The sequence below is a fragment of the Bos grunniens genome, chromosome 25 (assembly GCF_055505025.1).
Source record: "Bos grunniens cultivar Pamir isolate PY7600 chromosome 25, Bosgru_T2T1.0, whole genome shotgun sequence".
NCBI classification, from domain to species: domain Eukaryota; kingdom Metazoa; phylum Chordata; class Mammalia; order Artiodactyla; family Bovidae; genus Bos; species Bos grunniens.
Genome location: NC_141189.1, coordinates 4263912 through 4289639, shown reverse-complemented (window position 1 = coordinate 4289639; position 25728 = coordinate 4263912). Strand labels below are relative to the sequence as shown.

Here is a 25728-nt window from a genome sequence, read left to right as displayed (position 1 = left end):
TCCTTTTGAGTAACAGCAAGTTAGAAGAAACAGTTTTGTTTTGTTTTTAAACAAAACACCTAAGTTTAAGGGCCCTATCCCTTAAACTATGAGGATTCTCAGACTCAAGGGGTTAATATCTTGGTAGTAAAACAGTTACACAAAATAGCCTTTAGGTTTTCTCCTCTGCAATATCAGTTTTAATGAAGGCATCATATTTTGAGACACTATCATTTGCTTAATAATTCTGCTTTAGATGTTTCTGTGTTAGTGGGCAGGGTTGTAAGTAGTTAAAGCAGTAAGTTAGCCTTGCTCTCCTTCTCCAGGATCACAGTTACCCAGCTGGCGTGTGGAGCATCAAGGAGCTCTCATCATCCTGTTGCCTCTTCCTCCTCTTCCAGGGATGCCTTCCTAGGTTTGGACAGTCTTCCAAGAACAACAGAAAATGAGCAAATGCCAGGTGAAGTGTTTCTCTTCCCTGTTCCCTATTTTGTTTTCCAGTGGATTTCCGGGCGTTTTATTAGTCTGTTCATATATTAAGATGGAAAAGTAGAAACAGATAAAAAGCTACCAGAATGGGGTTCATCCTGTCCTTCCTGCCCCTCACCTCATCCTGGGTGGCATCTAGACTCTACTACCTTTAAGATGTCATCATTTCTTTTTTTTTAATTTCATTTTTTAATATTTTATTCATGCATTTACTTTTTGGCTGTGTTGGATCTTCACTGCTGCACAGGCTTTTTTTAGTTGCAGCAAGTGGGAGCTACTCTAGTCGAGGTGTGCATTACGGTGGCTTCTCTCGTTTCAGAGCATGGGCCCTAGGGCATGTGGGCTCAATAGTTGCAGCTTCTGGGCTCTAGAGCATAGACTCAATAGTTGTGGTGCATGAGCTCAGCTGCTTCATGGCATGTGGGATCCTTCCAGATCAGGGATCAAACCTGTATCCTCTGCATTGGCAAGTGGACTCTCCACCTGTGAGCACCAGGGAAGCTCCTTGTTGCTGTTTAATGTAAATGTTACGGCTGCGACAGAGATTGCATGCGTGTCTTCACTGGCTCCTCATTGTCTTCAGTGGCCACACCTCCCACCTGTGGAGGCAGAAGATACCCCAGTGCTTTCTTCTCTGCTGGGAAGAAGACAGTAGATTGGTTACATTTAAACATTTAATGAAAGAAAGGTAAGTTAAGCTTATCATTATTGTGTGGATTAAGAGAATGTATATATTACTTCAATGCTAGAAAAGAAGGCAAAAGGAGAAGGGGGTGGCAGAGGATGAGATGGTTAGATAGCATCTCCGATTCAATGAACATGAATTTGAGCAAATTCTGGGAGATAGTGGAGGACAGAGGAGCCTGGTGGGCTACAGACCATGGGGTAACTTGATGCACATGAGTTTGAGCGAACTCCGGGAGTTGGTGATGGACAGGGAGGCCTGGCGTGCTGCAATTCATGGGGTCGCAAAGAGCTGGACACGACTGAGCGACTGAACTGAACTGAATAATACCTTACTACAGGAAGAGTATTTGTAGATATAATTTGTCTCCTTTAAGCTCCTTGAAGGCCAAACAAAAAGGACTGATTTAACTCAACAGTCTTGGCAAGCTGGGACAATTTCAGACGCATGGTAGGAACTTCAGTTTTTGTTGGAATTAATAAGTTAATACACCATCTGGATTTTCCTATCACAATACCACTTCAATCTATAACCACAAAGCAGCGTGCAGATTGGCAGCCTGTATAATATTTATGGTAAATTTAAAACATGTTAAGAATTATTTTGCATATCTTTCATGTCACTCAGTACTGATCTCTTTGGTTTGAATAGAAGTGTGCTGGCCAAGGACCCATGTCATTCAAGGACATGACTGTGGACTTCACCCGGGATGAGTGGTGACAACTGACGGGTATCAGAGGACGCTATACTGGGATGTGATGCTGGAGAGCTACAGCCACTTAGTCTCTGTGGGTGAGATGTCTTCTCTGTGTAATGCCTCACTGTTTTTCTTTCATTAGCTGCCAAAACTTATGAGCCCTTGGTTAAGCTTTATGATATTAGTGTGTTCATCTTACGGGTCAGACATGTTTGCTTGGGCACAGAAAGCTTGCTATTCTCACCTTCCAAAAGAAAGGTTCAAATGGGCACCTTTCTCACGTGACTCCTGAACCTGCACCTTCCTCATCCTTCAGGGGCTCTGATGTCCAAGAGGCTTGTCAGAAGTCTTACCCCATGTCTTACTCACAGGGTACTGCACTGCCAAACCAGAGGTGATCATCAAGCTGGAGCAAGGAGAAGAGCTGTGGCCATTAGAATTCCCAGGCTGGAGTGGTCCCGGTGAGTTAACCATTATCAGGTGGAAAAAAAGAAGCCAGTGGAAATGTAGACCAGGTAGCTTGGTTCAGAAACTGGGACCTTTGGTCTCTGTGTCAGTAATACTCTTCAGGGTACTCAGACCTTTGAAAGTAACTGAATGGCAAGCCAGCCTGCCTCAGATAACCCAAAATGTACTTCCATCCCTCTTAAAACACCAGTGCTTTCCTTTCCTGCCTGCCTTTTAAGGGTGACCATTCTTGTTCCCAGCATCGACCACCTGCCTGCCTCTTCTTAGACCTTTGTTCTTGGTTTCTCCTTTTCTAGTATTCATTTCCCTCCATGGACTATTTTCTTTTCAGTTCCTGCCCCTGCCCAGGCATTCGTTTATTCATTCTGCAAATATTCCTATCCTGTGCCACCCATGCTCTTGGAGTTGAAGATACACTGATAAACCAACACTTTCCCTGAGCTTCTGGAGCTTACACACTTTTCTCAAATAGAAATATAAACAAGTCTTTTTACATTATTCTACTTAATTTTTATTTACTTTCACTAGAATGTAAGCTTCATGGGAACAAGGTCTTTTTTCTTTCATGTCTGTTTCCACTGTCTCATATAGTGTGTTTAGCATTTAATAAAAGTTTGTCAAATAATGAATTCCTACCATTCATAAGAAAAAGTCCAACAGCCCAAGAGAGAAGTGAACAAGATACATGAAAAGGAGACACAAATGGGAAACAAAAACACAAATGATAAGAGTATCTACAACTCCATTGGTAATCAGAGAGAGAAAAAGTATCACAGTGAAATAGCATTTTCTATCCTCAAATTTGCCAAAAATTATGCCATTGTAATTAAGATGTTTTAGCAAACAGTTCTGATCATTCGATCACTCTGTCTCCTGGGAAGTTTGTTAAGAACTAGGCTTCCTATGTCCCTTCCCTTTAACACTTCCTCAGTACCCATCTGTTACTCAGTTAAGCTTTTTGCTTTACCCAGTGACTGAAAAATTCCACCTCCTCCATCTCAGCCTCATCCGCCCTCTATGCTGCATTTTACCTGAGGTGTTACAGTTCTTTCATTGTCAGTATGGCAGAGACTAACCCTGAAATCTTTTCTTCCAAAATGTAAATCTCACATTCCTTGTTTCCACTTACTTAGGCTCTAACACTTTTCTTCTCCTGTATCTGACGACCACAGACAGCACATGTAGTACTGATCTCTCCCTAGTTTCTCTTACTTTTTAATTTTCTTTTGAAAACTGTCTTCTATACCTTATATTCTTACCTTCCAGTGACCTCACTCAAAACCAGAACCTTATTCTCTGAGGCCTTATTTCATTCCTAATTCTAAGTATATATTTTAAAATCTAAAGCATCTGTTTTGTCTTGTTGCTGGCCTTATATAAACCTAGGGCTGCCCTCTATTACTTAAGACTCTTCTTCTTAAATACGTCAAGCCATATTCATCCTTTTTTGCTGATGTTGTCCAAACACTTGCGATTAAGTTCATACATATGTCTTACCCACACCTACACCTGTTTTTGAGGTTTGCCTTTCCAGACCCTGAAGAAAAGGTTTAGGACTGTGCGTGGTGTGTAGTTAACGCTTGTGTGTTTTATACTAGTTGATGTTTGAGCTCAAGTTCACACCTGTTCTGAAGTGCTTTGTACTCTCTCCCCTCTTAGAATTTGCATTTTAGTTAGTGGCTGAGCGACAAGGACTCAGACCTCACCATGCACTGTGACACCGGAGAGCATGTGGGGCCTCTTTTTTTTTTTAACTTTTCCTTCATTTGATGGGTAATACATAACAGATACGCTCATCTATTAATACTCATAGGTTTGACTATCTATTCAGAAAGCATTTTCTAAGTACACAGGCCTATGCCACTTACTTGCAGATTCTGATTCATAAGGCATATAGATTGACACCGGGCTATGACAGTTTATCCTCCATGTTTTGAATAAAAATTTCCAGGTAATTCTGGAATGGGGGAGGGATAATTTAGGAGGCTGGGATTAATATACACACATTTACTGTATGTAAAATAGATAACCAACAAGGACCTACTATATAGTACAGGGAACTCTGCTCAATACTCTGTAACAACCTATATGGAGACAGACTCTGAAAAAGAATAGATATGTGTTTATGTATAGCTGAATCACTTTGTTATCTGCCTGAAACTGACGCCACATTGTAAGTCAACTAAACTGCAGTATGAAATAAAAATTTCCAGATAATTCTGATACTATTTGAGATACTATACATCTACTCAGAGGGACTCAAAGGCAAGTAGAGATACAATAAACCCTGCTAGAAGCATAGGATGTAGTTGGGAGAGAAGAACAAAATGATGTGATATATATTGAAATTCAGTGTTATCAAGTATTATTGGATAAAGTTAGTTCTTTCCATAGTGTGTTAATAAAAAAATATAGGCAGTAACTACTTTAGTGTTGGAGAAAATGGAGTTTAAGAGGCATCATTTTTTCAAAGTATGAGAGGAAAGGAGGGGGAGAGAGAGAAGCAGAGGGAGAGGGAAAGGGAGATACATTTCCTGGAGGACTTCTAAATTTTTGTGGAAGCAAAGCTGAAAAGCAGACTACTGAGTGTAAAAACCTGTCAGACTGTGACTTGTGATTGGGAGTGAATATTTTAAAAAATATTTTACCATGTGTTTTTGTAAGGATATGTTGAACAAGTACTATGTCGTATTTTCCCATTGGCTTATAGGTAGTGGGCTCTATCTGAATACATAAATGTTTTATCCCGTACCTAAGATTTCCCCTGCTATGTCTTCTGACATCCATGTATACTCATATTCCTTGTTCTACTTCCTATTCATGGTTTTTGTTGGCGTAATCAACCAGTTATCTGTGTGTTTCCTTCAGCTATAGTTTCTTCTTTTAAGTTCTGATGGTCTTCTTTGTAAAACAGCAAATCTATGTGTGTTCATTATAGTTTTATGCTTCATTTTCCAACGTAGCAGATATTTTCTATTTTTCCTTTTTCTGATCAAAAGAGAAAGTATATGCTCAGGATTTCATCATAGGAGCTTGGTACTAAAAAATTAGAATCACTGATGTAATAAATTAAATTTACATAAGAAATGTGTTAGCTTTTTCAAGTACACCTAACTTTTCTTATTTATGACCTTATAGACAAAGGCCACTCAGTCATGTCTGGCTCTTTGCAACCCCACTGACTAGTCTGCCAGGCTCCTCTGTCCATGAGATTCTCCAGGCAAGAATTCCGGAGTGGATTGCTATAACCTTCTCCAGAGGATCTTCCCAACCCAGGGATTGAACCCTGATCTCCTGCACTGCAGACAGATTCTTTACCATTTGAGCTACAGGAAAGTGCTAAATCTCATCCCACCATTGCTGGGTGGACAGAATGATCTCTGTTCGCTTCCAAGGCAAACCATTCAATATCACATGAATCCAAGTCTATGCCCCAACCAATAATGCTGAAGAAGCTGAATTTGAACAGTTCTATGAAGACCTACAAGACCTTTTAGAACTCACACCCAAAAAAGATGTCCTTTTCATTATAGGGGACTGGAATGCAAAAGTAGGAAGTCAAGAGATACCTGGAATAACAGTCAAATTTGTCTTTGGAATACAGAATGAAGCAGGGCAAAGGCTAACAGAGTTTTGTGAAGAGAACGCATTGGTCATAGCAAACACCCTCTTCCAAAAACACAAGAGAAGACTACACATCACCAGATTAGACTGATTATATTCTTTGCAGCCAAAGATGAAGCTCTATACAGTCAGCAAAAACAAGACTGGGAGCTGACTGTGGCTCAGATCATGAACTCCTTATTTCCAAATTCAGACTTAAATTGCAGAAAGTAGGGAAACCACTAGACCATTCAGGTATGACATAAATCAAACCCCTTATGATTATACAATGGAAGTAACAAATAGATTCAAGGGATTAGATCTGATAGAGTGCCTGATGAACTATGGATGGAGGTTCGTGACATTGTACAGGAGGCAGGGATCAAGACCATCCCCAAGAAAAAGAAATGCAAAAAGGCAAAATGGTTGTCTGAGGAGGCCTTACAAATAGCTGAGAAAAGAAGAGAAGCAAAAGGCAAAGAAGAAAAAGAAAGATATGCCCTTGCTGCTGCCAAGTCACTTCAGTCGTGTCTGACTCTGTGCGACCCCATGGACTGCAGCCTACCAGGCTTTTCCGTCCATGGGATTCTCCAGGCAAGAACACTGGAGTGGGCTGCCATTTCCTTCTCCAGTGCATGAAAGTGGAAAGTGAAAGTGAAGTCACTCAGTCGTGTCTGACTCTTAGCGACCCCATGGACTGCAGCCCACCAGGCTCCTCCATCCATGGGATTTTCCGGGCAACAGTACTGGAGTGGGGTGCCATTGCCTTCTCCCATACCCTTGCTATATCTTGCTATTCTTTGAATGCAGAGCTCCAAAGAATAGCAAGGAGAGGTAAGAAAGCCTTCCTCAGAGATCAACGCAAAGAAATAAGAGGAAAAAATAGAAAAGACTAGAGGTCTCTTCAAGAAAATTAGAGATATCAAGGGAACATTTCATGCAAAGATGGGCACAATAAAAGACAAATGGTATGGACCTAAAAGAAACAGAAGATGTTAAGAGGTGGCAAGAATATACAGAAGAACTATACAAAAAAGATCTTCATGACCCAGATAACCACAGTGGTGTGATCATTCACCTAGAGTCAGACATCCTGGAATGCGAAGTGGGCCTTAGGAAGCATCACTATGAAAAAGCTAGTGGAGGGGATGGAATTCCATTTGGGCTATCTCAAATCCTAAAAGATGATGCTGTGAAAGTGCTACACTCAGTATGCCAGCAAATTTGGAAAGCTCAATAGTGGCCACAGGACTGGAAAAGGTCAGTTTTCATTCCAATCCCAAAGAAAGGCAGTGCCAAAGAATGTTCAAATGATCGCACAACTGCACTCTAGCAGCAAAGTACACGCTAGCACACGCTAGCAAAGTAATGCTCAAAATGCTCCAAGCCAGGCGTCAACAATATGTCAACTGTGAACTTCCAGATGTTCAAGCTGGATTTACAAAAGGCAGAGGAACCAGAGATCAAATTGCCAACATTCGCTGGATTATCGAAAGAGCAAGCAAGTTCCAGAAAAACATCTGCTTTATTGACTACAACAAAGCCTTTGACTGTGTGGATCACAACAAACTGTGGAAAATTCTTAAAGAGATGGGAATACTAGAGCTCCTGACCTGCCTCCTCAGAAATCTGTATGCAGGTCAAGAAGCAACAGTTAGAACTGGACAAGGAACAACAGACTGGTTTGAAATCGGGAAAGGAGTACGTCAAGGTTGTATATTGTCACCCTGCTTATTTAACTTCCATGCAGAGTACATCGTGTGAAATGCTGGGCTAGATGAAGCACAAGCTGGAATCAAGATTGCTAGGAGAAATATCAATAACTTCAGATATGCAGATGACACACAGCAAAGAAGAACTAAAGAGCCTCTTGATGAAAGTGAAAGAGGAGAGTGAAATAGTTGGCTTAAAACTCAACATTTGGAAAACTAAGATCATGGTATCCGGTCCCATCACTTCGTGGCAAATAGATGGGGAACAATGGAAATAGTGTGAGACTTTAATTTGGGGGGCTTGGAAATCACTGCAGATGGTGACTGCAGCCACAAACTTAAAAGACACTTGCTCCTTGGAAGAAAAGCTATGACCGATCTAGACAGCATATTGAATTAAAGCAGAGATATTTCTTTGCTGACAAAGGTCCATCTAGTCAAAGCTATGGTTTTTTTAGTAGTCATATATGGATAGGAGAGTTGGATTATAAAATAAGCTGAATGCCCAACAATTGATGCTTTTGAACTGTGGTGTTGGAGAATACTCTTGAGAGCTCCTTGGACTGCAAGGGGATCCAACCAGTCACTCCTAAAGATCAGTCCTGAATATTCATTGGAAGGACTGATGCTGAGGCTGAAGCTTCAATACTTTGGTCACCTGATGCAAAGAGCTGACTCACTGGAAAAGACCCTGATGCTGGGAAAGATTGAGGGCAGGAGGAGAAGGGAACGAAGAGCATGAGATGGTTGGATGGCATCACTGGCTCTATGGACATGAGTTTGAGTAAGCTCCAGGAGTTGGTGATGGACAGGGAAGCCTGGCATGATAAAAATGTTTCAGATAAGAACTCTGATGAAATTAACATACGTGGGAAGTTGCTTCTTGGTAATAATCAAGAGGATACTCATCCTGGGAAGCATCCAACAACCATAACCAAGATGGGAGACCCTTGAGTCATAATGAGGACCCTTGTGGGCAACAGAAGATTTGGCCTTGGGACCACCTGTGGAAGGTCATGAGTGCAGAGTAGCCACCTCCAGTGAGGCAGCCACCATCCCACCACAGAAGACTCAAACAGAAGAGAGTACCCAGGATTATGAGGAACAGGGAGGGGCAAGATACCAGTGACAAGTCAGCTCTCCAAATCCAGCAGGAAATGCACAAAGGAGAATCACTCTGAAGTTAATGAGTATGACACATCAACCCTCTTTCAACATCAGGAAATTAATGTAGAGAAAACCCACAAATCTCATGGAAATGAGAATAATTTCAGCAAGAAGTCCCATCTTACTTAACCTCATAAAACTCACGAGAGAAAATATTTGAATGTAGTCACATCAAGAAATCTTTTTACCAGGAGTCCCACCTCACTGAACATCAGAAAACACACAAGAGGAGCCATGTGACAATAATAAATGTGGGAAAACCTTCCAGAAAGCACAAGACACCATCCAGCAAAGAACTGATGCAGCAAAGAAAACCTGTGAATGTGACAAAGCCCCTGGGAAGTCAGCCATTATCGACCAGCAAAAGAAGCTTCAGCCATTACCGACCATCAAAAGAAACTTCATGTGTGTGATGAGTGCAAGAAATCCTTCCCTCAGATCTCAGCCCTAAAGCTGAGCCAGAGTACTCACACATAAGAGAAGCCCTACCAGTGTAAGGATTGTGGGAAATCTTACGCAAAATCAAACTTCAACCATCACCAGAGAATTCCCACAGGGGAGGAAAACAGGAGTGTAAGGACTGTGGGAAATCTTTCTGTGTGAAATCAAATCTAACTAAACATCAGAAGATGCATACGGGGAGAAACCTTTCAAATGCAATGACATGGGAAAACTTACTCAGGTCACAATTTGCTGATCACTAGAGAACACACACAGGGGAGAAGCCCTGCAAATGTGATGAATGTGGAAAATCCTTCTATTCTGTGTAAATCAGCATTGCACCTCCACCAGGGTAAAAATACAGAGAAGAAACCCTATAAGAGTACTAAATACGGGACATCCTTCTGCTCTAAGTCAGCCCTAAATTATTCATCAAGTCTCTCATACAGCAAAGTAACCCTATGACTAATGAGTGTGGGAAAACCTTCTGTGTGAAGTCTAATTTCACTAAACATCATAAAATTCACTCAGGGTTGAAACCATATGAATGTAATGAGTGTGGCAAATCCTTCTCTATGAATTTGACTCTCTGTCCATCAAAGAACTCATACCAGGGAGAGACCCCATGGGTGCAGTGAATGTGAGAACTCCTTCTACAAAAAGTCAGACCTCACAAAACATCAGAAAACACACGGGAGAAACCACACAAATATAATGAATGTGGGAAAGCCTTCTATATGAAATCAGCCCTCATTATACACCAGTAGACTCACAGTGTAGAGAAATCCTTTAAATGCAGTGAATGCGAGAAGTCATTCTATGTGAAGTTGCTTCTTAATAGTCATCAGAGAAATCACACAGGAAAGAAATCCCATGTGTGTAAAGTATGTGGGAAAGCCTTCTCTATGAAGTCAAGCCTAACTGGTTTATCAGAGGACACACTCAGAAGAGAAATACTTCAAATGTAATGAATGTGAGAAGTCAACCCTCAGCACCAGAGAATACACATGGCAGAAACCTTAAAAATGTAAAGAATGTAGTAAAACTTTCTTTCAGAAGTCACACCACACTTCACATCAGTGAATACACACAGGGAGAAACCTTATCAATGTGAAGAATGTGGGAATAATTTCCTCCAGAAATCACATCTCATTGAACATCAGAGCACACACACTGGAGAAAAACTCCATGGGTGTAGTAAATGTGTAAAATCTTTCTGTTTTAAGTCAGCCCTAACCATGCATCAGAGGACTCACACAGAAGAGAAGGCTTATAAATGTAGTGAATGTGAGAAACCTTTCTGAAATCATACCTCACTGTGCATCAGATAACTCACACAGGCAAGAACCCCTTCAAATGTAATGAAATGTGGGAAAAGGTTTTATGTGAAGTCAAACCTCATTAATCATCAGAGAATCCACACAGGGGAGAAGCCCTATGAATATAAGAGATGCAAGAAGTCCTTCTGTATGAAGTCAACCCTCACAGTACACCAGGAAACACCACAGGGGGGAAGCCTTATGAATATAATAATATGGGAAATCCTTCTACAAGAAGTCAACTCTAAATATGAAGTGATTCACACACAAGAAGTATCCTGAATGGCAGCAGATGTGAAAAATATTCCTGTGTAGAGTCGTATGTGTCATACCTTTGAGATTTCATGGGAGAAAACTTGAGCTCATGTACATCAGAGAGCTCATTAGGAGAGAGGGTCTCCAAGAATGTTATTTGTGGAGATGGGGTGGAAACAAGGTTTCTTTGATTTTACCTTTTTATGAATTTTTAAACTTTGAACAAATGAGTGATTTACATATTCAAAAGTAAAAAGATTCTAAAATTGAAATCAACTTAGTATCAAATTGGCAACTTGACCACACAAAAGAAGTGATTCTTTGAAGAAACTCTGCACTCTATGTTATGATTATACATCCTTAATGGAACATGTTTGAGGACAAAAATGACAGCCAAAAATTATAAAATCACTCATCAGTTTTCTTCCTGATAATATTGCTGTTTATTTGAATCTATTTTGTGTACATTGTAGGAGAAAGCTAAAAGAAATTATAAAAGTTACTAGGAATCAAAACTTCCAGTTTAAGAGATAAGACAACCATAGAAATCAAAGAATTCATGTGACCTCCCTATGATGATAAATATGAATCAAAAAATATTATTCATTTAAAAAATTACTTATTTCATAGCTTTGTCCACTGAGTAACACCTCCCAGAGTGGTGAGCAAAGTCAGTTCCCAACATTGGCCCCTATGAAGAACCAGGACTCCTTGGAGAAAGAGCTGAGTCTAGGTCACACCCAGTGTGTACAAGGTGAGCCTGGGCCTCCTTGGTCAAAAACGAAGGAAGCACTAATCAATGGGAATGTGTCAGAGGTCAAATGTGAGTCAAACATGAGGCAATGTGACGGCACTCCCCTAGTTTTGCAGGCTGGCTCTGTGTTGGGTACGTCTTTAGTGCTTGACCAGGCTGGTTCCACTCTGCCTTAGTCTTCACTTCCAGCTTACAGAGTTGCTAGGTGAGTGCATAGGGACTTTCCACATCTTTTCTGAGTCATGTCCCACCCTGCACACATACAGTGTGCACATGGAAGCTTTTAAAAGCTCTTATCCCCACACACGTCAGCTTCCCAACCTCTTCCTTCCCCGGCTTCTCGGTATGTCTGCTGCTCACCTTGACTGTTATCCTGCCCCAGGTTGCTGCACCCAATACTTGTGCCTTTAAATGCCTTTGGCACCAGCCCTCTGGGAAGACTGCTCTGAGCCCAGGAGACAACAAAGGTAAGCCCTGCTCCCTTCTTACAGACAGTGGCCAATAGGTGAGATGCACAGCCCAGTCCTATGGGAATGAAGTCTGATTCTTGCCTGCCCCAGAAGCCTGTACCTGGAGCACCAGTTGTCACCCATTGGCTGCTGACCTGAGGTGTGGGGGGATGTTGGCTGAGCAGCTCTGCCAGAAAAGGCACAGGTATCATTTAGGCAACTGAGCCATAAAATTCTGGCTAAAACTGAACAGAATAAAACATTATTGAGGATTTTAAGTGTGGGTCTTTAATTTTCCTGTGTGTATGTCTTCAGTATTTCTGGAGAAGTCCTGGGCACAATGTTAACTGTACTACTCAGCTCAAAACATATTATCAGTGTTGGTTTCTGTGTAGATCCCATTCTTTCTTCATGCCAAACCCCAGTTCCATCCCTTCCCTCACAGGCACTCACTGATAAAGGTAGGACCTTTAGCACTCACCATTGTAACTTCTGTAAGGGTTTGTGTGTAACTTTAACTGATATAAGCATTGTTTACTTGTATGACATCTCATTCCATCCATTTTTTCCATTCATATCTAAAACTGCTAATTGGATGTGCTACATGCAAGTACAACACACACTCTGACTGCTAGACACCACCCCAATGCATGATCCACCTTTTACCCACCTCTTCTAGTGATGGTCACCTAGGATACCTCAAAATCTTGCTGTGGTGAAACTCCCTGTATACACATTCTCTTGTGTATAGAACTTCTCAGGGGTTTATAAACACAGGGACTACTGCACGATACAGCATTAAATTTAAAAGGTATGTCCAGGTCAGTATCATTTTACACACTTCTGCAGGATACAAACATTACCAGTCACCAGGATAGAAACATTACCAGTCACTGCAGTGGAATAAAGAAGAGAGGGTCACTCCATGGCCTCGGAATATTGCCCTGGTGTTAACAATGGTCTTCATTTTGACCTGTTTGAGAGGCCAACCAATGAACCACCATTTCACTAACACTAGGATGATGGGGGGTGGGGGTGGGTGGGTGAGAACCTTGGAGAATCTCTCACCTGTAGGTGCTGGGAGGGGTCAACCCCTGGCTTAGCCCCTGGAAATCCACTGGGAGTTCCTAATCTGCTCACGCTCCACAGGATGAAGTCACTGTGCATATAAAGAGCAAGCATTTGCGCTCTGCCACAATTCCACATTCACTCCTTGCTGCCGGATGGGTGAGTGGGCCATCTCCCATGGTGCCTTCTTTTGTGAATGCAGGTCTTGCCAGGAATAGTTAAAAACTTTTCAAATATTGCATTTCATCCATCAAATATAAGACAAACCATTACTTTAAGTACCTCTAAGGAAGAAAAAACACCAGTTAAATTAGACTGTGTTACACTATTTCAGAGATGTAATAGTGTGAAAACACTGGTGTCTCTGAAACAATAGAGAAATTCTACAACCGTATTACTGAAGAGGCAGTTGAGGGCCACATACACACGTACAGGGCCCTTTGGTATCAGGCACTTCGTAACAGAAAAAGAACGTGGTAAATCATTTATAACCTTTCCAAATATTTTACTTAAAATGCATACCGAATACTTAAGCTACTTCCCATTAGTGTGGGAAACCTTCAACAAGTATACTATGAATATATAGTTCCTACATAAAACTATACACTGTACCAGAATCTTAGTACCTGTTATACAGCAGACTCAAGATCATCTAGACAAATCTGATGGAAAAGTGATGAGCAAGAAAAACGGGAGCCATGAGTGACAGAAACACGTGAGAAACAGCATCTCATCTCTGCAGAAAGGGGTGGATGACTCAAATAATACAGGCTATCAGGCTAATCACTGGAAAAGAAACAGAAGTGAGTCCTTACCTTACGCCATATATCATCAACAACACGGTAGCAATGACCCATGAATAACAAATTAACCTAAACAAAATTTATGTCATGCATTATGGAAAGAAAGATATACCTAACATCATATCAGGCTCCAAAAGTTCTTAGGTCAGTAATGTAAAAATAGAGGAAAACATACACATTGAATTGTTTCAAGTTTTCTAATACTCAAATATTTGAGTAATATTTACACCAAAATTTACAGAAAATAAGATCATCTCTGTATCAACACCTCAAAAAAAGTGATTTGCCTAAAGCCCACTTCTCAATTGCTCTATATCTTTAGTTATCACTAGAAGCAACCTAAATCAATCTACAATTCAGTTTTTCGCAAAAGAAACAGTCCAGAGATAGAGTGGCTACACGGCTGGCTGGTTCAGGAGCTCAAGAGCATCATCCAGGTCCCAGGTTCTTCCAGTCTTTCTGCTCTGCCATGCACAAATTATAACCATCGTTGAAAGACACAGCCAGATAAGGAAACGTTGAACAGGATCCCACTTCACCTGGCATGATTCCTTGAAGCTTTGAAGAAACCTTTTCCAGAAATAACCTGCTCAAGATATTTTCTTTACCTGTCTAGCATGGGGTCCTCCGAATAATCTAAACCAATTACTGGCTATGAGAAAGGGATTATCGTTATTGGTTGAAACTAATCAGGATTTATCCCCTGTTCCATCAAGAGGAATGGATACCCAGACTCGGGCAGCCAAAAACAAGGAATGAGTGACTAGGTTGGTCACTCAGCAACACTAGCTACAACCCATACGAACCTGCTCTCTCAATCCATTCAGGAAGGAACAAACCATGGTGCTTAAAAACACCATCGTATCAAATAAAAATACAGTTAATTTCTGGGTTACATAGTACATGTGCTCTGCACACTTACAAAGGCATCTAAATAAAAAACAGTAAGTGAAAAAAACAGATTAAAATGAGACTATTTTAAGTACATTTTTTAAACCGTACTGATTGCAATGAGTCCTACAGCTGTCCCTTACTACAGAGACTTGTGGCATTAACCATTTTAAATTATCTATGCAATTTTCTACTTTATGCACAGATTTTTATCTCTTGCTGATTCAGATACAGTTAAAACACTATTAAAAACATTGGTTTCCTTATGGAAGACTTAATCCATTAACAACAATAAAATCCATTTATAAATGCTAGGGAAGAGCACAAAGAGAAGTATACTTCATATCTTTCAAATATTAGTTCATTATCTATACATATTTAGATGCTAGCATAGTGGTGCTATTTAAAATACCTTAGAAATTATTCTAATAAGGATACAATGCCTTTTCAAACATGATTCAAGCCGAACATACAACTCCTGTAATGCAGCATCCTAAAAAGCAAACAGAAACACCCAAACACCCTCAAGATCCACTCAGTGTGAGCTTAATGTTGCCATGCTGCCATCTTAATTAGCTACCCAGCGATTTTACAGCTTCTATGTACATAAGGAGCATGTTTATTCAAAACAGCCATCCTCTGTGGTTTCTTTTTTTTTTTTTTTTTTTAAAGCTTGACATTTTATCAGAAACATAAATTTTAGTTTCATAATTTCCAACAGAATGTTTTCCACGTTCCTTGAAAGATATCCCCTTGGTCTGAATTCCCTGATATGTAAAAGTTTGAATTCATAGCGAAACTATGTCCAATTTAAATACTGATAGATTTTTACTCCTGTCAGCATGTCATGTGGCCTAGTTACAGCTGAGGTTTCCAACCTGCAAACTTTCAGGTTCCAAGTCTGACAAATACTCACAGGTTTGTTCACACCCACCTGTATGAACTCTCCAACTCGGTATGGTAGGAGTTCCCTATTCATTATATGGAGAGGGTTCTGCGACGTTATAAGAGATCTGACTTCAGAGAAGCCTTCCCACATCAAGTACATTCATGTTCCCTCTCCTGTGAATTCTCTGATGGCTGTTGAAGGCTGATTTGTGGTAGAATTTTTTCCCACATTCGGTACATTCATATGGCTTCTCTCCTGAGTGAGTTCTGTAATGTACAGTGAGGTATGACATCCGAGAGAAGGCTTTTCCACATTCGTTACATTCAAAAGGTTTCTCTCCTGAATGAATTCGATGATGTATAGTGAGATATGACATCTGAGAGAAGAATTTGCCACACTCGTAACACTCATAGGCTTTCTCTCCTGTGTGTGTCCTCTGGTGTCTGTTGAGGGCTGAATTCTGGCAGAAGGTTTTCCCACATTCGTTACATTCGTAGGGCTTCTCTCCTGAATGAATTCTGTGATGTATTGTGAGGTATGACATTTGCGAGAAGAACTTCCCACATATGTAACATTCATAGGGCTTCTCTCCTTTATGTATCCTCCGGTGTCTACAAAGGGCGGAATTCTGGTAGAAGGTCTTCCCACATTCGTTACATTCGTAGGGCTTCACTCCTGAGTGAGTTCTGTGATGTATGGTGAGGTACGACAACTGGGAGAATAACTTTCCACACTCATTGCATTCATAGGGCTTCTCTCCTGTGTGGACTCTCTGGTGTCTCATGAGGGCTGAGTTAAGGTAAAAGGTTTTCCCACACTCATTACATTCATAGGGCTTCTCTCCTGAATGAGTTCTGTAATGCACAGTGAGATATGACAGCCGAGAGAAGAACTTCCCACACTCGTTGCACTCATAGGGCTTCTCTCCCGTGTGTGTCCTCTGGTGTGTGGTGAGGGTAGACTTGCGGCAGAAGCACTTCCCACACTCATTGCACTTGTAGAGTTTCACGCCTGTGTGAATTTTCTGGTGGTCATTAAGGGCTGACTTCTGGGAGAAGGTTTTTCCACAGTCATGACAAACGTAGGGTCTCTCTCCTGAATGTGTTCTCTGGTGCTGTGTGAGGTGTGTCTTCTGGCAAAAGGCTTTTCCACAGTAGCTACATTCATAGGGCTTCTCTCCTGAGTGAGTTCTCTGGTGTTGAATGAGGTGTAACTTCTGGTAGAAGGTTTTCCCGCATTCAGTACATTCATAGGGCTTCTCCCCTGTGTGTGTTCGTTGATGGACAGTGAGGGTGCCCTTCTGGCAGAAGGATTTCCCACACTGATTACATTCATAAGGTTTCTCTCCTGTGTGAGTCCTCTGGTGGATAATAAACTTGGACTTTTTACAGAAGGATTTCCCACATGCGTTGCACTCATAGGGTTTCATTTCCAAATGAGTTGTTGGGTGCACACTGAGGTTTGACATTTGGAGAAAGGCTATTTCAGATTCGTTCCACTTGTAGGGTTTCTCCTCTATATGGTTAACAAACACTGTATCCTTCTGAAAGGCTTTCTGGCATTCGATATATTCAAAGGGTTTGTCCAAAATGTGAATGTTCTGATAAATACTTTCTTCATTTAGAGCATAAGCCTCCCTGTTTTGGTTAAATTCATAAGGTTTATCTCCGAGATGAGTTTTTTCAAGCTTCACATGGAGAAGTGATCTCCCACAAGCACTACATTCATCAGGTTTCATTCTTGCATAGCTGCCATCACTACTAATATATTCTGAAATAGACTTTAAACTCTTTTCACATGAATCACACTGATAGGATATTTTTCTTGAAGAAACAGGGCTTGTTTCCACATTACAAGTCTTACCAAGACCATTACCTCTCCCTTCAGGCAGGGTTTTGTTGTTAATGGATTCAGTTTGCCTTGAATGTTTGTCTTCATTTTCCTGGCTTCCCTCCATCAGATCATGAACTTTCCAGACTTCTTCTAAAAAGAGGCAAGATTAACCAATTTTTATGCAACTTCCTAGGTAAGAAATGACATGTGACTTGTACACAAGCATTTCATTGTGGCACAGGTGCTAGCTTCTTGGACAGGTGAAAACCATTCCAAGTGTATTTCTCCCCCTTATTATTTTGGTTTGGAATGAACTTGCACATGCACACACACAAGCTCCATGATCTCCAGTGGTGAAGAAAGCTGATAAAAACAAGTGGTAAAGAATCCACCTGCAGTGCAGGAGATACAGGTCTGATCCCTGGGTCAGGAAGATGCCCTGGAGGAGGAAATGGCAACCCACTCCAGTACACTTACCTGGGAAATGCCATGGACAGAGGAGCCTGGCAGGCTACAGTCCATGGGGTTGCAAAGAGTCAGACATGACTGAGTACATGCACACATTAATATTTCAAAATTTTGTTCAAAGCTGAGTACAGAAGGTAAAATAAAACATGGAGCAATGATCTGAAGACAGAAGATGCTGGATAAATGCCTGATTCTTAGATATGAAAGGGCTCACAGCAAACAGGTCAACTGATGGGGGAACAATGAGTTTAGCTGTTGCACAAGGGCCAGGAGGACTGTGCGAGAGGCAGGTCTCCACTTCACACCAAGTTGTTTCATATCGCATGGAGATAAAGAGCACAGTCTACGGTGCTACCACCTACACTGAGATGGTTTGGTACCAACTATGCCCCAGTTTATATTCAATTGCAAGTCTCTGCTCCTGTTGTTTTACTAAATTTGCCTGACTTCCAGCCTTTGATCTACTCAAAATCTATCTTTCCTGAGGCAAAAACCTGAGAAAAGATAGGTTTCCTCAGAATCTATCAAAACTTGAGGAGGGTGGGTGGAGAAGCCCAAGCAAAAAACACGGTCAACAGATTTCTTGATCAGACCTAGATTTTTTTCCTAAAGCATCACCTTGAGATGGAGTTGAAGTCGAGGGAAGGAAGAAACTGGTATTAGAGCTGAAAGTGAAAACTCTAAGGAGGGGTTGAATATTTGAGTTCAGACTTAAAGAATGTGTAATCTGGACAAATAACCCACACCTCAGTGAAACAGAAGAGACCTTTAGAAGTGTGGACCAAATGAAGTTTAGGAAACAATAAAAAATTATAATTTCTGGGCAACATAGAGACAATATTGTATGATTCTAAAAGGAAGAGGAATTTAAACTGCCTTTAGGAATCAACAGGGAATGGCTGTAGGCTCATCCTGTGAGACTAGTGATAAGATGGATTCAAAAGTCAGGGGAACACATCTTGCAAATCCAATGAGATTTGCACTCTCTCAGGAAACACTGAACCAGCAACAGGTAGACAGAGCAGCATGAAACACATAAAAGCCTTAAATACCTGAGATAGGAGGACCTTCTAAAGAGCTTGTGGAATAAACCACCAGAGGGTGAGGCAGACCCTTCAGGGATGTTTCTGGAGGGGGCAGGGTGGGGGTGGTAAATGAATCAGGACTCATTTCTCTGTCTCCTACTTGACTGAGCACCTGCTCAGACACAACATGATTCAAGACACTGCCGACAGAACAGAAAGTAAGAGACAAGATGAAAGTGAGCATCTGGTGGAATAGGGAGACCCTGTTATGCTATCACCAAACTCCAGCAGGAATGACCAGCGCCTGTGATCAGGACAGCACAGGTGAACTGAGTTCACTGGTTTATGCACAGGATGGGGGTGTGAACTCTGACCTCAAAGAAAGAGAAGTGAGAAGTGAAGCCAGGGACAGAAACAAGCCTGAGGCATTTCATGGGAAAGAAGAAAGAAACTAATGAGAACATGGAGAGTCAGGAGTTATCTCTAATGACAAACGATATATATGCCTGCCAACAAAATGCCATAAGAAGTTCTGAGGTTTAAGAGGAGGAAGGAAGCGAGCAGGTTTTGATTCAGAGCAGAAACCAGAGTGGGAAGCTCTACCAACACAAGCTGCTGTGGGGAAGGAAAAAGCCTTAGGGAGAGAGATTCGAGTTGCCGGAGTGCAAGAACAACTCTTCAGTCACTTCTCAGGTTTGGCACCATTAAAAAGCTCCAGGGAAAAACACTCCTGAGTGACCACCCTCCTTACTGCCACCCCCCTCACACACCTGGGTGACTCTGAAGCAGGAATTCTCCTTCCACCACCCACGGCTCTTCTCCTTGCTCCAATTTGGTGATGACTTCTGGTTTGATAATGTGACACCCTGTTAATAGATACAAGAGAGAACTTGAACTTGGCTGCTGGGCTTCCAGATCTGTCATGTAAGCAAAAGGCTGGCTTATGAGCTACAGGAGAGAAGTGCCATTGGTGCTGTGCCAGAATCAGAACCTACCTTGAGGTAGAGACCACATGCCCCACCTGGTACCCAGATAATTCCAGTTGTTCTGTTAAGTTCAAAGTTAAAGTGTGTGTGTCTGTGTGTGTATACTTGGTCAGCTGACTCTAGGCAACCCCACGGACTGCAGATTGCCAGGTTCCTCTTTCCAAGGGATTTTCCAAGCAAGAATACTGCAGTGGGTTTCCATTTCTCCAGGGGATCTTCCCAACCCAATTCAGTTTCATAAGATCGAACCTGAATCTCTTACACCTCCTGCACTGGCAGGTGGTTCTTTTACCACTGTGCCACCTGGGAAGCCCACAAGTTCAAAGTTAAAACCATTAAGTTAGAGGGAAATCTCATTTCTCTCTCTCCTCACCCACAGAGATGAGGTGGCTGTAGTTCTCCAGCATCACGTCCCTGTAGGTCGTCTTCTGCTCAGGGTCTAGGTGCTGCCACTCCTCCTGGGTGAAGTCCACGGCCACGTCCCTGAATGACACTGACCCCTGTAATGGCACCATAGTGGGAACTGGGTGACATGGAGCAGATACACGGGGACAAGAGCTCACCCAGCTCACTGGTCAAGTTTACACTGTGTACCTTTTCTATATTATGGGCCTTATGGAAGGAAAATAAATATAATATACTACCATGAGTTTGCTCAATGTACAGAAAAAAAAGAAAATAAAATACAGCCTTACACTATGAGCCAGCAACAGTCCTGAGGACGAGACCAGCAGACAGAGCCTGTGCCCTCGAGAAGCACAGGCCTGAGGGCAGTGTGCAAACCCAAGAGGCACTGTGATCCTTCATTCTGCTTACAGAACACTAATAATACCAGTTGGTTCTCTTTTGTCCTCCCCAGCCGCTCCTTGACTGGCTCCTCCTCTCCTCTGAGTCGTCCTCAAGTCATCATAGGGCCCTGGGGCTCAGTTCTTTTCTTGTACCCTTGGCTCTGATGGTGATCCCATCTTGCCTCATGGCTTTAATAACCTGTGCTGTGCCATGTTGTGCTTAGTCGCTCAGTTGTGTCCAACTCTTTGCCACCCCATGGACTGTAGACTCCCGGGTTCCTCTGTCCATGGGGATTCTCCAGGCATTAATAACCTTCTACACTTCAACATTTCCCAATGTTTATCACCAGCCCAAGCTTCTCTTCTGCTCCTGCCCTGAGCTCCTCCTACAACTCACAGAAGGAACCGAGTTGTAGTATTCACCAGTTACCAAGGCGATGAGCAAGCCAGGCAGCACATCCCAGTTCCGTATTTTACTACAGAGATAAGCCTGCCTCGACCTGACCCTGGCCTGCCCACGAGCTATTGGAAACAGCTTGGTTCGTCCCGCCCTAATGCCCAGCCGGGTATTTGGAATCCCTTCATCCCCCAACACATTCCAGGGAAGGAGGTCACTTACTCCTGATGAGGGGCACAGAGCGCACAACAGAACCGGAAACTGCCATACCCAGACCTGTGAGTGCAGATCTTCTGAGTTAATTCACAAACACTCACACTCACACAGTCATTACAGCCTGTTTCCTCCTGTACCATCACCTCTAGAATACAGACAATAATGGTGCCTGTCACATGATACAGATCAGTACCAAACAGGCTCTTTCACGGAAAGCACTTAACACAGTTCTTTGGACAAAACATGCTTTTCAATACCTGCTATTACTGTTGATTATCTACTGTGTATCTCACCACTCTGCAAATCAGAATGAATCAGAAAACACAGAAATAAATAACTAAACGTAATGGGTCTGTTAAATTTATGCAATTGCCCAGAAAAGTTTACAAAACAGTGCCTGTGTGTTAAAACCAATAAGGTTCAGGTGCTCTCAAAAGACAGAGAAGGCAATGGCAACCCACTCCAGTGCTCTTGCCTGGAGAATCCCAGGGACGGGGAGCCTGGTGGGCTGCTGTCTATGGGGTCGCACAGAGTTGGACACGACTGAAGCGACTTAGCAGCAGCAGCAGCAGATCTCAACAGAACATGGAGACAGGAGTGGTTAGGAGGAGTTAAGGAAACGAGCTCGTCAAGCTCAGGGTCTATTAGAGACGATGATGAACTCCTGATGTTGACTGGAAATCAAAGTTCTTGATTGTGAAACAATCCAAGAGGCAGAATGGCTCATGTCCCCTGACCCCAAGCTCCACACGCCGAGATGACTGGGACCCAGACTTTGTTGGCCTGGGAAGGCTGAGGCTGCCCTGCTGCTGCTGAGACATACCAGCAGAAGTAGCCACTGCCCAAGGCAGACAGAGCTATGTACAGCACTGCCCTGGTCTAGCCTGGAGAAACCTGTCTCAGACAGCAACAGCAAATCTTCCAGAACTCAGCCCATATTCCAACCAGACATCACCAGACATACCTGTGTCCGACCCCTGAGGACTGGGGGGTCCACACGTTCACACATTAAAGTCTTTACCAAGTGCAAGAGAGTGGCTGACGCAGTGCCCAGAACCAGAAAGAGAAAGTAAGAACCAGAAGAGAAGCACGAGACCAATGAATTCCTCCCTTCTCACCTCCACTCACCTCCTTGAAAGAAGTTGTACTTCAGTACTGACCAAGGAGGGTGCTCTTATTCACTTGTGTGGATAAGACTAAAAATCTTGTGATTTTGAGAAATTTTTTTAAATGAATAGTATTCAACCTCTCAAAATGAAAAAAATTAAAGAATTATATGCTATTGCTGGAAAATCAAGTAAAAAGACAAAAAAACTTGGAAAACAATGTTCACTAACATGACTCCAACTGGAAACATTTATAAATACTTAAGGCTACTCTGTTAGTCAATAAGACAAGCAAAACAAATCAGTACTGAGACAGGAAGACGGACTGTGGACATGAACAGGCCCTTCATATAAAAAGAGAAACACACCAGTCTGAGAAGACCACATACTGTACGATTCCAACTACGCGACATTCTGTAAAAGACAAAAATACATTGACGGTAATAAGATGAGCAGCTGTTGGGGGCTGGGGCAGAGAGAGACAAGCAGGAGGTGCCCTGGGTTGTTTCTGGTGGCAAAGCAGTTCTATACTGTACTTCTTTGGTGGCTGAAGGCCATTCACTACACACTTGTCAAGACCTGAACACAGAGTGACCCCTAATATAAACTACGGACTCCAGGTGGTAGGAAGGTATCAACAATTGATAGGATGCACCGCACAAGTGTGAGACGATAACAGGAGGAAACCAAGAGGGACGATTATAGGGAACTCTGTACTGTCAGCTCAATTTCCCCATAAACCTAAAACTGTTCTAAAAAGTCTATTTATTAAAAAAGAAGAAACAGCTTCTAAACCTATGAAAATGTTCTCAACCTCACTCATAACTAAGAAAGAACCCAAGGGCGTGGACGTGCACTACGTACTGGGGCCCAGGACCAGCGGCAGTGGGAACTCACTGAGGCCTCCCCCTTGCCTGTCTGCCATCCAGCTGGAGCCCCAAGTCCCCCTGACTTGATTCCCCCACCCATTTCCCACCACATATCACATCAAGGAAACCTTTAACACCCAAGGATAAGTGTTTGGAAAGGACAACGTAAGGCAAGCAATAGATGGTCTTTGTCACTTTTTGCAATGAATGTCAAGAACTCAAGGCTTGTTCTGTGACTTTAAGACCTCTGGAGGATCCTGGAATCTACACATAGAACTTGCCAGAAACACTTGGTGCTGACCTGCTCTCTATGCTTTGTCTAACCCTATCTTTTACCTATTCCTACTTTTCCATTTTAAATTCTGAACTATTGGGCCTCCTAAAGTGTTATTACAAATCAGTGAAAGTGCTAGCCGCTGTTTGGAGTCAATCCAGGCTCCTCTATCCATGGAATTCTCCAGGCAAGAATACTGGAGTGGGTTGCCATTCCCTTCTCCAGGGGATCTTCCTGACCCAAGGATCCAACTCGGGTCTCCTACATTGCAGGCAGATTCATTACAATCTGAGCCACGAGGGAAGCCTACAAAATGGAGAACGGAGTAAATAAGTAAACAACAAAACTCACCAGAGATTGATTCATTTTCCGCTGCTCTCGGAATAACTTGCAGGACTGTGAAAGCAGAGGCGGACCTGAAGGAGGAAACGCAGGTAGTGAAGCGAGCCAGGAACAGCTAGTGTGAACGAGCCCTGCCCAGCACTTCACTAGACACTTGTGGGAAACCCGCCCTTTCACTTTCCAGTAGGGCTTAGAAGAACAAAGACTGAGTACACACCCACAGGCCTGTAACTCCCACATGATTATGGTACTGCGGGGAAAACACTTTTTCATCAGTGGATGAACATGGAATCCTATTAAAATAAAGTTCCATCATTAAATATAAAATGATAAAAATAAACAATTACAGTTTTACTAACTCTGTCAAGATCAGAAAATCCACAAGATGCTCTGAGTAACGCGATACACTCAGGTGCGGCTCAGTCTTTCAATTATTTGTACAAACTTAAACGCAATGCTCAAAAAAGATCTCTTATTAAGAAACTAACAGAGCACTTGCCCTAAGAATTTGATATTGCTAACGATCCCATCTGCAGACCTAGTGAGCTGGGACAAGTCACCTCCCTTCTCAGGCCCAATCACTGCCTCCCTCAACTGAGGCAGCGGGACAGACGCCTCGAAGACTCATCCCGCACTAACTACACGGTGCGAGTCCACCAGGCAGAACCCGCGGAGGAGGGGGGCGTGGCGTGTCAGCGGAGGCTTAGATTACAAAACCAAGTGCGGATGAGTCTTGAGAGACACGTGCAGGATTGCAAGAAGGCGAGAGAAAGAGGAGGAGGGGCCTCGGGGATGGAGGGAGAGGTGGACGCGGCACGTTCGGGCCAAGCCTGGGGCCCCCACTGCCTCAGGACACCCAGAACTCACAAGCCCCAGCTGAGCCCCATCGGAGCAGCCGGTCTTGCCCTCCAGCCCGGCCTCTCGACCCCGGCAAAGCGGTCAAACCTTCTCAGTCGCTCTCTCGTGGGGTCCGGAGCGGGCTCCCCAAGCCCTGCTCTCCGAGGGGCGCAGGATCAACAGCCGCCTGGAGGCCGCAGACGCACCACCTACCTCGTCGGGACTCGCTGACCGGCTCCGGGCTCCCCAGGCTCCGGCCGGGGGCTGCTCCTGCGGCGCGCTCCTCTCCCCGAGTCCCTCCTCTCCGCCTCCCGAGGCCTCTGGGCCCGAGGAGCCAGCTCTGGGCCTACGGGACAAGCTCCCTTCGAGCCAACGTCGTTCCCGAGGCTTCACCGTGTCGTGCGCTGCAGACGGTCGGGACCGGGCCCCGCCGCTCCTTAGTGTCGCCGCCGCTAGCCCGGCCTCTCCGACCCAGCCCGAGGGCTCCGGGGCTCGAGCTCCGGGGTCTCGGCTCCAGCCTCCGCCCGGCCCGCGAGAACCCTCGCGTGCACAGCCCGCGTCCGCTGGATGCCAGCCCTGCCGGACGGCGTTCCAGTCCCGCAGGGCCCTGGAATCCCCGCCCGCCGGAGGCCGAAGCCTGGGAACGAGGGCGAGCGGTGACCTGGCCAACGACAGGAAGCAAAAGCCCCGGTGCGCGTGCGCGAACACGCACACAGAACGCGGAGCCCCAACTCCAGAGGATGCCGGAAGTCCGGGCACCGGGGCCCGCCCCCGGGAGCAGGACAAATAGCAAGACTCTATTTCCCAGAACTCTCCGCGCCATGAAATTAGGGAACCTCTTAAATGTCTCCACCTCATCTGGAGGTGAAGCAATGCTGTGCTGAGAGGATGGACCCTCTGAACCAGGGAATCAATATC

At 43.4% G+C, this 25728-nt stretch overlaps 1 protein-coding gene and 1 long non-coding RNA gene across 4 annotated transcripts; one reads left to right on the top strand and one right to left on the bottom strand.

The window, feature by feature from the left end:
• Nucleotides 1-150: 150 nt before the first annotated feature.
• On the bottom strand, nt 151-25508 carry ZNF12 (zinc finger protein 12). Of its 2 annotated transcripts, XR_015154237.1 has the most exons (6): nt 25024-25508; nt 23983-24047; nt 20355-20481; nt 19766-19861; nt 13087-17652; nt 151-1102 (listed from the first exon to the last, which is right to left on the bottom strand). XR_015154237.1 is itself a non-coding variant. In XM_086373830.1 (5 exons), exons 2-5 carry the CDS (start codon nt 23995-23997, stop codon nt 15800-15802), a joined length of 2091 nt encoding a protein of 696 aa, XP_086229956.1. In that variant the 5' UTR covers nt 23998-24047; nt 25024-25508; the 3' UTR covers nt 11235-15799. The 2 variants fall into 2 exon arrangements, 1 of the variants encoding a protein (XP_086229956.1); XM_086373830.1 differs by lacking the exon at nt 151-1102 and having other exon boundaries at nt 11235-17652.
• On the top strand, nt 306-7299 carry LOC147344743 (uncharacterized). 2 transcript variants are annotated; one of them, XR_015154248.1, is made up of 4 exons: nt 306-1156; nt 1805-1945; nt 2222-2311; nt 5457-7299. It is a non-coding gene; the product is annotated as an uncharacterized LOC147344743 (long non-coding RNA). The 2 variants fall into 2 exon arrangements; XR_015154247.1 differs by lacking the exon at nt 5457-7299 and having other exon boundaries at nt 2222-4629.
• Nucleotides 25509-25728: the final 220 nt, after the last annotated feature.